Source organism: Electrophorus electricus, chromosome 2 (assembly GCF_013358815.1).
Source record: "Electrophorus electricus isolate fEleEle1 chromosome 2, fEleEle1.pri, whole genome shotgun sequence".
NCBI lineage: Eukaryota > Metazoa > Chordata > Actinopteri > Gymnotiformes > Gymnotidae > Electrophorus > Electrophorus electricus.
In genome coordinates this window covers 33,732,617-33,748,813 of record NC_049536.1, presented here as the reverse complement: position 1 = coordinate 33,748,813, position 16,197 = coordinate 33,732,617, and the positions used below count along the sequence as shown (strand labels likewise).

The window sequence follows — 16,197 nt, the reverse complement described above, 5'->3', positions numbered from 1 at the left end:
AAGACTCTGGCAGCGCGGTCGCGGAGTGACACGTCTTCCGCGTCTCCGTCTGTTATTAGCGCGTCTCTTAAGACAAGCTCAATTATCTGACACTGCCCGTAATTTTCCTTCCCTTTCCAACACAATGTAAAGTTCCTCTCCCTTTATTTCCAAAGCTGCTCATTTGGACGGGAGAAAACAAGGAGAGAGACAAGAGTGGGTGGAGGAGACAATTTGACGAGAAAATCTGAGGGGGAAGGGGGGAGGGGTGTGGACGGGACAACATGAGTCAAAAACTAATTTGATGCTTACTTTACAAGAATAAATAGTTTCAGCCGATACTTTGTCAAATATATGTGCCAGATATTTGTATGATAACTTGATAGATATCTATCAACTAAAACAAAGAGCACGTTGCTGTCACGTCGGTGGCGTTGAACCTAGAAATATCTGAAAGTAAAAAATGACTGAGGCCTTTAGGCGGTTTTATTTGCGGACGCAAATCTGGTAAAGTGGTCGCACTAGTTTTCACGAATTTCTAATGTAATTTTAACATTTCCCCTTTCCCACCTTAAAATCAATAGGTCTGCTTAATAGGGTCATGAGAAATATACAAATGAAGCCAGTTTTAAAAAGTACTCAGCATTTGATCTGCTAATCTGCAAATGGAAGGAAGAAGGCACACAAGCATAAGATGAAGTTTGAACCTTTTTCAGCTAAGGTACCTGACAGCACTCACTTCAACATGCCGATACCGGCTAATGCTGAGACCATGAGTTGCCATGAGAACGGGCAGGAAGTGGTAATGACGGCAGTTCTAACTCGGTGTAAATGCAGTAACGCATGTCGGAGGCAATCGCCCTGAACACATCACCTCTCCCACGGGAAACCATGCTAATGCGCCACGGAACACGCGCTAATGTGGTACATACCGTCTGCTGAGCAGCGACCTACTGTCAAAACTGAAATCTCCCTCATTTACAGACGAGACTAATGTGAAAGACAAGGTTACAGGGATGGCAGTGTGTGTGTGTGTGTGTGTGTGTGTGTGTGTGTGTGTGTGTGTGTGTGTGTGTGTGTGTGTGTGTGAGACATCCTGAGAAAATATATTCAGGGTAGTCGATCATGGAGTGTGTGTGTGTGTGTGTGTGTGTGTGTGTGTGTGTGTGTGTGTGTGTGTGTGTGTGTGTGTGTGTGTGAGAGAGAGAGAGAGTGAGTGAGAAAGAGAGAGAGAGATAAGATGAGAGAATTGTGTGTGATGGGCTTTCAAAAGAAAAGTGTTCCTTCATGTAAAACACCCATTCTCCATTCTTCCAGCCACTTACTCACTGGCATTTACAGGGATCTGAAGGCTGGGTGTAGACTGTGCTAGGGGTCACTCCTGTAGAGGGGTCTAGTCTGTAATCACGGCTACTCACAGAAAATACAGAAACACAACTCCATGAAAGAAGCATCACAAGAAGTTTCATCTCCCTTTTGTGCAGGAGTGAGCGTTCTTTCGGGAGGGGTGCAGTGACCTCGCGAGCGGAGTGCGTGTACACTCGCCGTCTGACCGCTCGCTGCATGGTGTGTTTCATTAATGGGCCTTGGCAGTGCGGGAGGGGAATAGAGGGCCTGGGGGTCCGGGGGGGCCGGGGGTCCGGGGACACGGCCGGTGGAGTAAGAGCATATACCAGCACCACCATCTGAGCAGCAGGTCCAGTTGCATCGCTGCTGTCCGCGCACATTTTCCCCCTGGGCACAGGCAGATGGCTGTAATCAGAGAGACAGTACTGCCCCGATGACAGTCTTCAATCAGTCAGGCAGGAAAATGATATGTACATCGCCCTTGCTACAGACACTGCGGCAACCCACAGCATATTACCTGTGTCAGACCTGATGTGAGGTATGGAGAACCATCAGACACCTGCCACTCCGAGGGGGCAGAGGGGTGTTGGAGGTTTAGGGAACGGGGTTGGGGGTGCCACGTGGGTGGGTCGTCCTATTCCCAGGCTTCACGGGGACCTCTTGGTGCGGCAGCCGACACCATTTAATGCGCATTTTCTCAAAACAGACACAATTGCCGTCTTGTTCCTACCTGACTCTGGGCTCTGGCAGGGAGGAGCAGCTCCTGCATGACTGCGGGGAGAAAGGGTGGAAGTAATGTTCAAGACAGGCAGGCAAATGGAAATGAAACACCTTGCATGGATGCAAGTTGAGAGAAGAATAGAAAATGTATTGATTATGCACGATATCTTTTGCTGGGTGAGTGAAGCAGAAAAGAGCTTTGCAGACATTGAGGGACTGATCATCATGAGATCAGGACAGATAAACAAAAATATGCAAACAGCACTGAATAATAAACCCTCGATCAATACTGCAAAGCCAGAATGCAAATTTAAAAGAGATCAGAGCTGAAAATAAAGCAGAAGGAAACATATTCTGTTGAGGAAGTCTCATGTTCGTTTTGAAGAGACTTGCTGCAGGAATCTGAACCGCACATCTGAAAAGAAAACATTAAGATAGCCAACAAAATGTCATTTAAACAACTTCTAAACAAACATAGATGACAAAGAATAACATTATTTAAATTTTCCTCTCTGGAAGCACAGAGCGATACAAACCTGTAATTTCCCCTGAAACAAGAAAGCACCTAATTAGACCCCGGGAGTGTCACACACCTCTCTCTTGGCCGGAGAAAACACATCAAGCAATTGTAGCTCAGGGTGTTTTCTCGTTTTCTGCTCTCCCTATTTCAAATTTCGCACCTCTCAGTCTTGCATCCTCCAAGACACCTCAGTTAAATGCAGATGGAAAATAATGGCAGAAAAACTTTCAGGCAAAAACAATCCAAAGCAAAGCATTGTGGGTCTGCAGGGGGAACGGTTTACATAATACCCCACTCGGTTCAACCACCACAGACACCTCATCGCCTTGAAATTATTGTTCTGACCACAATAGCACTTTCCCATCTCTAAATCTATTTTCTTAAGCTCCAATATCTTTGCTCTATCTCTTACCTACACTACTCACATATAGGCACACTCTCACATGTACATATACACTCACACACACACACACGGCACAGCAAAGGCATGTCACTAAATTGTCTCTACTTTGAAAAAAGGGGGGAAAAATCACTGACCTGCCATAAAACAGGCAATATGCATCAGTGGAGGAATCTAAGATTACGGAGTTGATCCATGCTGAGTTATCTTGCCTGCTGAAAATGATGTGCCTCGCTCTGTGTGTGTGTGTGTGTGTGTGTGTGTGTGTGTGTGTGTGTGTGTGTGTGTGTGTGTGTGTGTGTGTGTGTGTGTATGTGTGTGTGTGCGTGTGTGTGTGTGCATTCTGCAGTTGATCAAGGGCAGCCCTGTGCAGGGAACGCACGGAATAGAAGAGTGGAAGGAATGGCCAGAGCTTTCAATTCCTAAAGACAACTAGAGGAGACCACGGAGCCCACACGGGAAACTTCCCCACCACAGCACCTCAGTTTCTTTCTGTCAGACTGACCACAGAGTTCATGACGACAAACACTACTGGCTAATAATGGCAAAATATTGACCTTTTGTCTAGAATGTAAATTTGGTCAAATCACTGTAATACACTGATAAATCAGGATGTTTTAATCTGAATAAGAATAATAAAATAGTTACAATTAAATTAGATTAGAATTGCAATAAATACACTCAACATTTAAAATAAATGTATCTTGATTAGGACAATCCCACTTGGTATGAAGTGCAGTAAAATCCAATATCATTGCACAAGAGACAAATAATATGAACATACAAAAATACTCCTAAATCTGATTCATTTAATGTTGGATGCACAAAAAATTACACAAAAATTCAGGAAATATAATACTGGTAGTATATTTATAATATATTTATTTGTAATATATTTACCACTTGTGTAGCATGTTGTCTGTTGCACTGTTGTTTTTATGTTGCACCATGGTCCTGGAGGAACATTGTCTCATTTTTGTTGTGTACTTGTATATAGCTGAAATGACAATAAAACCTCTTGAACTTGAACTACTGTCACAAAAACAGTACAAATAGATTTTCCTAAATTTACTAAGTTGTATGTTTCAAAATGTACTAGAGTATGTTACAGTTTAAAATGTTACAATGTATTTATTTTCCAAAAGAACTAAATTCACACATTTCATGAAAATTAACATACTTTTAATAAAGTTAAATTTGCCTTAAAATCATCTTATAGAGTTTAAATATCCAACAGGAACTTTGAGCAAAACACACTGTAGTATGTTGATCAAATCTGGTCCTGTCAACTGAAACTAGTTCAGAGTTTCTGAATGTTTCTAAATGAACAGGAATACAGTATGAATACAGCATTTTGTGCAATTCTTCAGAATCACTTTGCAAAGTTGTTGGCTCGGTGTGATTGAATGTTGGTCATCTCAGTAAATTGCTGCTATATATTTCAACACCTTTGCAATGCTTCAAAAGAGAGTGAATGAGAGAGTGACGCCATTAGACTAAATAAAAGAGACATTAGGTTTTAAGGTTTGTTTTGTGCAAAGTCCTCAAGTGAAGATAATAAAATTAACTATTTCTGCCAACTGTTCCCATTTCAGACTAGCTTCAGAGAGTGCTTTTTTCCCGGAGAAATATCAAATTGTGTCAAAAATACAGCAGAAAATGCCTTTATGCGGTTATACCATGTTTTCTTCTAGCCTCTTTGATTTTTCTAGTTATCTTATTTGTGTACTTTGCACATGAATTGGATTGGAAAAAAATGGAAGACTGTGCAATTACTCTGCAATTCAGGAAAAGTGGCCCAGTGAGGAGTATGCCATAGCTATTTACCTCCACAAACCCAACACAGCCACAAAGACGGAAGAGAACACGCCAAATTAGACCCCTCCATTCCAAATTGGGCCCTGAAATTTGCAAATGCTGAATCGTCTTTTCCCTTTAAACTAAAACCTGTCATGCTCTACTGTCCTGTGCTGGGACCTCTCGAGGAGCTGGGCTTTGTTTTATTGCTCTTATTGCCCCATCAGCTCCACCCTTTCAATACTCAGAAGAGTGCAACATTGCTGCGTTCTACTGGGTTTAGATGCTGAAGTTTTGCTAAGTGGCACAAAATAGAGCAACTGCCTTCCCTAATAATTTGAGATGTCCCCCCCCCCCCCCCCCATGATATTTTTCCTAAACATTTCTGGGAGGAAATCACGTTTATAGTAACTTCAAACTTCTCAGTAGGCAGCATACCACTTGATGAAAACATCAACAGTAGTACAGAAACATGCAGATCTAATAGTCGTGACAGTTGCAGTATGGGCCTCACCTGTTCTGTAAAGTTCCAGGCAGCTTTGCTTGGCCCGGTCCCCCTCCCAACTCCCACCCCCCCCCACCCGCCAGGAGGCCTGCTGGTGTGAAGTGGCCCCTGATGGTAGCCTTTATCTGGGCAGTCCAGCAGAAACTCTCCCCTTCCCTCCACCATCCACACTGGAGCAATTCCACTTATCAGTACGGCAGCGTGGTCAGGGCTCCCACGCAGGGCCAAAATCGTTCTCCCTGCGCGGCAGGTGCTCCTGTTATGGCAACACAGAGCATTCTGCCCCTCGTCCCTCTATCGGGAGAGAAAAAGCGGACACTGTACCTCGCTCAAGGTCAAAAAAGAACTTGCGACACAAAACTCAGCTATCTGACCGTGTTTGTGAAGGCCTTATCTGTCAGAACGCAGGTAACCGCCAGGTTAGCCGGTCCACGTTCAGGAGCGCCTGATCCCGACTCTTTAAGAAGAGTGTAGCTAGCGGAAACTCCAGAAGACCTTGCTGTAATGGCCGTGCTCATGCAGTGGAAAGGGAAGGCTATGATTCATGAACCCTGAATCACCCTTTTCCATCTCTGCGCCATCTCCCCCCCTTCTTGCAGGCCTGCATGGCACTATTAAAATATTCAGATTACCGTGCACTGGAAATTAATTGGACTAATTAACATACAAGTAAATGATGATACCGTTAACACATTTCATTAACTCAAACTGTCATTCCATGTTCGCCGTGCACTCTGTATTGCATTACAATGAATGGAATTCATTAAATTATGCAAATGAAAGGTGGCAGGGAATGGACGCGCCCTGTCTTAACGCTCGTAGACTTGCTTTTCTCTGGCTCTCATCTATTGCAAATTGATTTTAATACAGGAACATGTGCTTTTTGGTTTGCTGTGACAGATCTAAGATTTTAGTAGACATACTTTTCAAGCCAGCCTCCAGACTAGGGGGATAAACACCCTGATGCCATGTTTTGGTCATACAGGGTGCCACTTCTGGATGGTTTGTATGTTTTTATTTATTGGAGAAATTCAAAGAATGCAGAGGACAACCCCTCTGAGTAATATAACAGAGATAACTTCAGAAATGGGAGTTTAAGAAAAACAAGACATACAGTAAGGTCCAAATATTAAACCTATATGACAAATTAATTTTTCAAGTATTCAAGTTAGGTTTGTTGTTTGTGTGGCCACAAATAAAATACCCACAAACAAGTTCATAAAGTAAATCAATTATAAACTAATTTTTACATTATTAATGAACCAAATATAACTCCAGCTACAACTTTATCTCAAATAAATTTAGTTAATTTAAGATAGTTGATTATAGCTCTAATCCAGGACTAATCTCCTTTACCAAATTACCTTAAAATAGATCAGTCCTATAATTTGAGCCTTCCCCTCGATCATAGTACATGATAAAGAATACCACATCTGATCCTACTCTTCCCCACTCTACAACACGTCCAGCACACGGCAAAAGAACAAGAAGTGCTCCAAGGGTCAGCCAGCCTCCCACTTTATGGCTACAGTGACATCTGCTGGACTACACCCAGGGTTTACTCACACACCCCCACCCCCACCCAAACAAACACAAACACACACCCACAACCACGCATGCGCGCACACACACACACACACACACACACACACACACTGAATGGAGTGAAACTGAAACCCAAAACATGACAGAATGGGACAAAAACACCAACACTATGGAAAAATGCACAATTTTACAAAAAAAAAAAAAAAAAAAGTATTACATGTAGGTAGAACACAATAACACTTCTTAATCCCCTTTTTCCTCCCCTCAGTGTGCACACACACCCACACAAACACACACACACACCTCAGTAACGTAGCATATTATGAATAACACAATACACAGGTGAAATCCTATAATGCATAAGCGGAAGAACGTTCAGTATCTACAGGTTTAATCCATAATCACTAATTAAAAAGGCATTCGGCCTACAAAATAAAAAGAAACTATAGCTACAAAAAGGTTATACTTTAGTAAACTGGCAAGAAAACAGGAGAGCTGACAACTAGAAAATTCTGTTTAGTCATTTTAGTGTGAAATAAAAAGCTGCCCTCAAAAGTGGGCATTGTACAACATTTTGAAGCTTTTTTTTTTTTGGAAAAAAGACCAAATAAAAATACAAGAGACATGTTACGCTATTTATAGTGAACGAAATCCGATCTGACATCACAAACTAGGGCAACATATTAAAAATGGCTGCAAATGTTAAGGAAGAAAACAAACATTAATTCAGAAAACAATAGTGTTTCATCAATTACAACTTAGTAATAATGTTTGCAACAAGGCTGGGTACTTCAATTTGGACGATCACGATAAGCAAATTCGAATGTTTTGTCTTTAATTGAAACCTTACGGAAAGACTGGCAACAGAACTCAAAAATCCGTATGTCTGGATTACATAGAATAATCTGTCATACGAAAGTGCAAAAATGATCATACACCACCACTTGAATACCAGACTGCATACTGGGACACACCCACACCCACACCCATACCCACACCCACACAGACAGGGAAAAAAGAGTGTATGTCCTTCAGCAACCTGGGAAGAATATAAAAGAATCATGTTTGCTTTACAAAAGTTCATTAACAAACTGTGAGTATATACCAGTAATAAACAGGTGTATTTTTCATGTGAAAAGGCCAGTTTCTTTTCCCTCACTCTGCTGTTTCTCAGATCAGGAGTGTCCCAACCTCCTCCAAACATGGCTATAACAGACAAGTCACAACGCCCCAAACATAAAGACCTCATTCAATCAAATTACTGCGAACCACATTAGAACCCACTAGACTCCACAGATCTTCATACAGTAGGGATGAAATTTCACACCGCCTGTGTCGAACAGACTGACCCAAGACAATAAACTGCACGTCCTTTGCTTGTTAGGTGGCGATCTGAACTGTTGGTTCAGTCCATGTCTTCATAGCAGCTGAGGAGTGATTTGATTGAATGTGGTCCAAACCGCTGGATCGCCCTCTCTCCATCCAACCAGACACTGTGCACCTTCATCCGATTTCTCAGCTGAAACCACAGATCTGCCCCATTCATATCAGGGATTCTGATTATGATTCAGATTATAGTTCAGTCTTAGAAAAAAAAAAGTAACATATTGGAGTAATCATACATTTGAGGGGAAAAAAAAAAAGTATATGCTCATTCAGGATATAGACACCACAAAACCAGTTTACTATGCAAAGCCTCTTATAAATATTTTCTTGCTCAAAAAGACTCGACAACAAATGCATAACATTAGATCAACTGTAAGAGGTTCAACAAGAAGAAAAAAAGTTTTTAATTACATTGATTGTTTGTTTTTTTTTGTTTTGCCACCTGCAAAAAATTCTTCACAATGCTTCATCTCAGAGAGGGAGCCCTGCCAGGTCACGGCACGGCACAGCTAGATGGAGGGGCCATGGCGAAGAAATCACATATGCGTGTGTGCGGAGGAGAGTCTCGGAAAGGGCCACGTTCAAGACAACAGTTGGACATGAAGAACTTCATAACGCCCAGCACCAGGGTGGCACACTTCATTCTAAAGGTCATTCATGATTCATGTCGAACATTCTCCCTTACAGCATGGCCAGCTAAAGCCTAACCTAGCCACAGCGTCAGCTTCACGTCGCTCCCATTTCCTGCATGTATAGTTTCTTTTATAAGGACTACTCCCATTCAAACAGATACACGTAGAAAGTTGCATTACAACTCCCTCAGCGACTACTTTTGTACACCACAGAGTATGATACAAAATAAGGCATTTCAGTGTTTTTATAATGGGAACCATGTTGGACAATTCTTTTCTGCTCCACTCTCACCATAAAAAGACTGCAGACAAACATAAATCAATACTCTATATTTGTAAAATATATATATATATATATATATATTTATATATATATATGTATGTATGCATTTACGTAAACGTATATATTTACGTAAATGAGAATAATCTGTGAGGGTATAAAAAGCAGGATACATGTGTGAGGGACAAGTCTATGGTCAAACTGAGGTCCAGACAGGAGAAGGAGAAGATAAACGACGTCATGTATAGAAGCCACAGAACCTTGACGGCCAGATAGAGCGTCCGGTTGCATCCGTCCAGAGCGGTTCCTTCCTTGAGAGTCTGGAAGGCCCCGCCTCCTATCTTTTTTTTGCTGCGCGGCTCCCTGGATGCGGTTCACTCCGTGGCGTTGCCGGCGGAGACGGTGACGAGCTGCAGGGGGATCTCCCCGGCTGCGAGGAGGTCCTGCGAGCTGGACGTGTTGACGGTGGCGTTGACGGTGGCCAGGCCCTGCACGGCGCCTGGCTGGATGTTGGTGAGGATGAGCGTGGTACCACCCGGCGTGATGATGCTCTCGGAGGAGGCCGACGACGTCTCCACGGCCGCCACGGCCGGGGCCCCGCCCCCTCCACCCTTCTTGTTCTGGTGTGTCTTTATGTGCTTGGCCAGGTGATCGCTGCGCATGAAGCGCTTGGAACACTGCTGACACACAAACTTCTTCTCTCCTGCCGTGTAGATGGGATTAGACGTTAGTAATGGCTCTTTAAAGCAGCTATTCCCAGTTATTCCCAGTTAACTGACATTCCCAGTTAGTCTTAAACCCAGATCGCCAAGCTAGAGATTGTTCCAACCCTTACAGCCACGTCTGCTGAAGCTTCACTACTGAAAGTTCACGTCAAGGTGGAGGGAAAATTTGTCCGAGAAAGAAACTGCTTCATGCCATCACAAAGGTGCCAGAGCTTTACCTCAGGACAGGCACTTAACATGACATTCTGAACAGACATAATGTCAGATAAATCCAGTGAGAACGTTTTAGAGACCTCAATGAGCTGTTAGATGGAAATGGACTGCACTGCTGTTCTGGCTCATGGCAAATTGTCTGGCTCACAGTAAATTGTAGTGTATATATTACAGTAGTTCATAGTAGGGATAAGCCCTTCGGACCAGTTTTACTGCCTGCATTATTAGAGAGGGAAGTAAAAAACATCATGACAGAAGTAAAAAGAGAAAGAAAAAAAGTATGTTTGGGGGGGTGGGGGTCGTGATGCTAAATAAAATGCTGCTTTTATAAGATAATGGATAAGCAAAGCAAATCTAGAAATCATTCAAATTAAACAGTTAAGTGGAATTCAGTCTGCTATCAGCCCTCTTCTCAGTGTATGCACAGAAACGTTATAAGCTCTCCTCTCAGCCGTATTTGTAACCTAGCGCAGCACTTGGCACCTCCACAACAGGGAAAGTGATTAACAAAATGAACTAAAACTTGGAACACACACTGAGCTCCTGTGCAGATGTAAGTGTTTGTTGACAGGCCTGAGTGCGTGTGTGTGGGTGTGTGAGTGTGTTTTCTAACAGACCTGTATGTGTCCTTCGATGTCTCTGCAGCTCATCGCTGCGTGTGAACCTCTTGCCACAGAACATCCAGTTGCAGACGAAAGGCCTCTCGCCCGAGTGCCAGCGCAGGTGGGCGCGAAGGTGGGACGTCTTGCCGTACACCTTCCCACAGCCTGCTATGTGGCACACGTGCTGTTTCTTCTTCCCCATGTTAGAGCCCCTAGAGCGGAGACACACACACACACACACACACAACAGAATGCACAGGACAAATGGAAAACTAACTACAGCAGGTTAATTCCAGGAAACATCTTCTGAAATCCGACAGATGGGAGGACAAAACAAACAAGCAAGCTAAAAGTTCAGCGAAAGTGTAGCTTAAGCTGAAATAGGTAGCCTGCTAACTTACAGATTCTGAGTGTATTCTGTTCTGTTCACCTGTTCAGCAGCAGTTGTGGCAGTCTTAACATGGCCAAGTAATTTTCTCTCTCAGTCAGAGATATCAAAACCACTGTGACAGCACCAGCAAACACCCGTTTTTGTTTTTTTCCCAACATTCAGTTGAGGCACTGAGAACATCTTAATAGTGTAAAACTCGCAACACTTTAAGGCTTTAAATGGGTTGTTTCTGTTTTAATATTGTGTCATCAAGAAACAGCAGGTACATTCTCTAACTTAAAAGTAAACAAGAATGGACGATTCTTCATCATGGTTTTAACGGCTAACAAACTGTTGTGGTCGTATCTGGAGCAGCAGTAATGGCATGTTTATGACACCTGAACCACTACAACGTGCAAAACCACAAGCGATGGTGAGTTTTCAACGACACAGTGGACCATCACACGCTGAAGGGCGTTTCTGTGGCCACAGAGCGAGTATTTCTGGTAGGAGGATATCACAAGGCCTTTCCTAGCTACTCCTGACAACTGGAACGAGCACTTAAAATAAGTAGACGTCTTATAATGGACTGCAAATGTAACAGAATTATGCTTTAAGTGAACTGGTATTTGCCGTTAGAGATTTACACTGGTAGGGAAAAAAAAATATGAAAAAAAATTTGAATATTTAGACTCGTTATAAAAGTAAAATGTCCTAATGTGCGTTAGCATGTCTGGATATATTACGGTGTAAGCTTGTTTCTAAGTGTTACCTCCCACCGCCCTCTTTACAGTTAGGGCAGGTGCATGCGACCCTGCGCAGACGTTTCCCCTCCTGGCCAAGCCCCTCCATCTCTTCTTCCACCAATCGCACGCGCAGATGAGACAGGTCATTAGTATTCAGGGTAGAGTCACCACCAAGAGACCACTCCTCAGAGTCTGGCTCCTCCTTTATCTGAATATCTGAGGAGAGGAAGAGGAATTTTTTTTCTGGATATTATGTGACTCATCACCTTGTCAAAGTTAAAATGGCAGATACAGAAAGATGATTGCAGCCCAAAGTAATATGTGCCTCAATATAAATTGCACTGCATACATTTGCTTCCTTTTATATAACAAAGCAATATTCAAAGTATTCTACCTGTTCTTTCTGCAATCCACACTGAGCCTACTCTAAAACACAGAAATAAATCATCCAGTACTTTTGCACAAATACCTCATCGTTATACTGCCTTCTTACAATTTTCAGGTAAAAGCCAATCGCTGAAAGACACTTATGGACTGCACCGTTATGAAAGACTTAAGAGGGAGCAATTTCTGATCAGGACACAACAGTCTGGTGTATGAGGTCATCACCACCTTATTCACTCACTATGCAGCAGTAATGTTACCTCCAGGGCTGCCTGTGTCTTCGGCCTGCTGGAGCTGGATCCCGGTCTGGCCCACTGAGTTAACCGTGACCGTCTGCAGGTTAGGGATCTGCCCAGAGCTGATGCTGACTGGAGTGGAGCTCAGCGTGGCCCCCTGCCCAAGTGAGAGTGTCTGTACTGGGGCTAACGTGATCTGCTGGGCCGGGGCTGTCTGGAGCTGCAAGTTCTGGAGGTTCTGAATACCCTGTACCTGATGGAATGCAATGAACCGATTTCAGTTTACTTGCAAGCAGACTGCAAACCGCAGTTTATGCTTAGTCATGAAAATTCACATCTAGAACATTCACATCTAGAACACCACGAGCCCAGCGCTATTTCAGTTGCAAAATGCCAGCATGCAAAATATGTACACAGGTCAGTGTTGTATTTTAAAACACTGCATGAGGAAAAAAAATGAAGGCAAAACTTCAAGTTAAAACAAAGAGTTGGGCAACTGCCGTATTAATCATCAGCAACCACCACAGCTGCCACCAGTGATCTTGACTCGCCCCGCACCCTACCTGAAAGGTCTGCCACTGTATCTGCCCCGATGGCGTGACGGTCTGCGCCTGAATGAGGAAGGTCCCTGGGTTGATGAGCTGTACGTTCTGCAGGGGCTGCTGGCCCTGAGCGGATATCTGTTGATGGACCACCTGTCCGTCGCTGGTCTGCAGGGGCAGCTGCTGCAGCTGGATCACCTGCTGCCCTGCCGACACCTGCACCTGGCCCTGAGTGAGGAAGCCGTCCGTGTGCTCGGACACTGCCGACACGGCCGTGGCCTGGCTCAGCACGCCCGTGCCGTCTATCGTGCTGGCGGGCAGCTGCGAGGATGAGGAGGAGGAAGATGTGGTAGGCACAAACATGTCTGTGGCTGCGTTAGTGTTGTTCACTACTAGCGTCTGCTGCGACAGGCGCTCTGCCGCCTTCTCTGAGCCCTCCGAGCTGTCCGCCACCTGATTGGTCATGATCAGCTGTCCGTCAGCAGTCACCCCTGTAGCTATCGTCTGGGCACCGGACAGCCCCAGCGAGTCCAAATCGACGCTGTTTATGGGCACGAAGGTAATGTTACCGGGCAGCCCCACAGGCACGTTAGCGACCACCTGCCCCTGGCTGTTGAAGGCTGAGCTTCCCAAAGCTACTCCCTGGATCTGCTGCACCTGGCCGGGCTGGGCCATGAGGTTCGGGCTGCTGCTGAGGATGCCGGCCGATGCTGTACCGGCCACGCTGATGGTCTGGGAGCCGTCGGGGAGGATCTGGATCTGCCCTGAGGCATCGTGCGTCAGTGAGGCACCATCCACCGCCGAGGTAGAGAAGCCCAGCTGCCCATCGGCTGCCTGGATCTGAGGGATGACCTGGTACTGGATGTTAGGCACTGTGTTGGCGGAGGAATCTGTCCCTGATGTTAGCAAGATGGGTTGGCTCTGGAGGCCCTGAAGGCCTTGGAGGGGAAGAACGTACTGCCCGTTGGACGTTACTATGCCTGTGCTGGGCAGCTGCACAATGCTGGACTCATCTTTCACTCCGTCCCATCGTTCCGAGGTGCTGGTCAAGTGCACTGATGTGGGGTCTGTTGCCTGTGATACGTAGATTAAACAAAGGAGAAGATATTCATGATACTGAGGTTAAACTCTCACGGTGCTACAACAGATGTAATAACATTGGCACAGTTACTAATGTGCTCCCAAGATGAGATAAAACTGCTAAGGTTTACAAGGCAATCTGGCAGTTAAATAGGTTTTGAGATCATTGTGTATAGCTATAGATGACATAAAAGTATGTGTGACAAATATCTGATTGTGTACATGGCAGTGAATTTCAATATTCGTGTAAACATCAAAATGTCATCACTGTGCATTTCTGAACCACAGCAGAAGTCTAACTGAATATGACAAAATAATTGCATGTGTGCAAAGTAGAATTACTTGGAAGTTATAAGTTTGGATACAGATTTTATTCAACCAACAATGTTTACAATTACAAAACAAATTAAGAAAACATTGGGGAAAATGAACAGATCAAATGAAAAAGATCTGTTCATTTTGATGAAAAACATGGTGGTTTTTAGTTCACACGGTGTTATTTAGGCAACCACGATGTTCTTTTCAAAACATTACAATAGAAATGGAAAAGGATTACACTTTAATTTCATAAAGCCTAATTGCAACCCAAAAGGAACTTAAAAAAACTTTGTGTATAACTTCTATGAGGAATACGTTCATGTTATCGGGTGAGAGTGTTTAATATTGTCCGTTACCCCCAAAAAAGTACGGGGCACTTCGGTGACCCGTGAAGGATGGTTTATTCTTTGCTTGTTCCTTTTCCAAATTCGACACAGAGTACCAAAAAAAAAACAAACCCATTCGCCGGTTTGGGTTTAGTGTCGTCTAACAGCAGAGGCGGCGACTTACCACGCCGGCGGCGGCACCGTGGTCCCCCTCGGAGGACGGAGACCCGAGCTCGCTGCAGGTGGCTGCCAGCAGTGCGAGCGGCGACGGCTGCGCGTCCTGCCCACAATGGGCGGGATCCGCGAGGAGAAAGTGGGTGGCCGTTAGTCGCGAGCCGCACAGGAAGTACCGACTTTCCACCCCCCCCCCCGCCTTTTTTTTTTTTTTTTTTTTCTAACACACAACAATTTTTTTAAAAAACGTGTGAACTTCACAAAGCACCATGCATTTCGCTGCGACAAAACCTGCCGGAGGGGACGAGAGAGACATAAGAACCGGAGAAGGCTAACCTACCTGGTCTCCTCTGCTACCATCTTGCTGCAGAAAGTCGCCCTGACTGCTGTCCACGTCTAAGGCAGCCATTTCCTCTTGTTTCACTGGGTGTTCAGGAGCTGTACAGCGGCACAGGGCAGCAAAATGAAGCAAAAAAACAACTCAGTTGGACGCACAACCGACTCTACGACCCGTAACGCTAAAATAACTACCTCAACAAATCCCACACAAAGAGACGTGGTGTCTCGGCACACACTGGTAGTTTCAAAACTGGCTAAGCTAGCTAGCCGAAAAAGAGCAGCGCTCGAGTCTGCTAGCATTAGCTTAGCTCGCACGGGCTCACGGAAAGGTGTTGAATGTTACATACCAGTCATTACGTGAATTACTTTAATAAGAAAACTCTCGGTTTAATTACACGCCAAACATGATTATATTACTCGGAGGCGGGCTGCGATCGGTGATTCGAGTCTATTTTTTTCTATTTTGATTGACGGTGCGGGAAACACAAAAGGTGGGGCTTCCAGTGTTGACTGTGGAAAGTTGCGTCACGGACAGGATGTCCCGCCGTTCTTCTCACACGCCATTGGTTGCGGCGTTTGAGACCGCGGAGTTTGTTTGGTCAGGTCGGACGCCAATCACTTCTGACATTTCTAGTTCCTGGTCGCGAAACACCAAAGTTTATGTATCTGGACAGCAAGTGGTGGGGCACATCAAGTACGGTGGATAGTCTAAGGCAAATTATGAATGCGTTTTCAAATTCTGAATACATGTTCACCTCATTAAGAATGCAGGGATACCGCCTGGCGTTTAGTTCACTAGCTGTAAAGCTCGGTACTTATTCAGGTTGCCTGTTATGTAGCTAGCTAGTGTCGCGCGATGAGCTAGCCAGCTAGGCTAATGTTCAACTGTCTAACGAAAACGCCGAAAGATTTGTTCCCTGGCATTATGTATTCTTGACCGTACAGCACGTCTTTATAGACGTAAACCTCAGGATAATTGCATTGTCTTGTTTTGGTAGCCAGCTAGCTAACCGGCCCGTTCATCTCCTGGT

General features: G+C 44.5%; 1 protein-coding gene across 3 annotated transcripts; it reads right to left on the bottom strand.

Moving 5' to 3' along the window:
• Positions 1-7,323: 7,323 nt before the first annotated feature.
• sp3a (sp3a transcription factor) lies at positions 7,324-15,689 on the bottom strand. 3 transcript variants are annotated; one of them, XM_027029010.2, is made up of 8 exons: positions 15,514-15,689; positions 15,168-15,265; positions 14,838-14,933; positions 12,951-14,003; positions 12,412-12,640; positions 11,794-11,983; positions 10,667-10,863; positions 7,324-9,814 (listed from the first exon to the last, which is right to left on the bottom strand). In XM_027029010.2, the coding sequence occupies exons 1-8, from the start codon at positions 15,518-15,520 to the stop codon at positions 9,486-9,488; spliced, it is 2,199 nt and encodes a 732-aa protein (XP_026884811.2). In that variant the 5' UTR covers positions 15,521-15,689; the 3' UTR covers positions 7,324-9,485. The 3 variants fall into 3 exon arrangements, with proteins under 3 accessions (XP_026884811.2, XP_026884812.2, XP_026884814.2); XM_027029011.2 differs by lacking the exon at positions 15,514-15,689 and adding an exon at positions 15,359-15,507; XM_027029013.2 differs by lacking the exon at positions 14,838-14,933.
• Positions 15,690-16,197: the final 508 nt, after the last annotated feature.

Bases quoted from the DNA above. Each gene is read 5' to 3' on its own strand.
- sp3a (XM_027029010.2), bottom strand. The intron at 14,004-14,837 runs GTAAGTCGCCGC...TACGTATCACAG, and splicing joins ACGGTGCCGCCGCCGGCGTG to GCAACAGACCCCACATCAGT. The intron at 11,984-12,411 runs GTAACATTACTG...TCCTCTCCTCAG, and splicing joins AGACACAGGCAGCCCTGGAG to ATATTCAGATAAAGGAGGAG.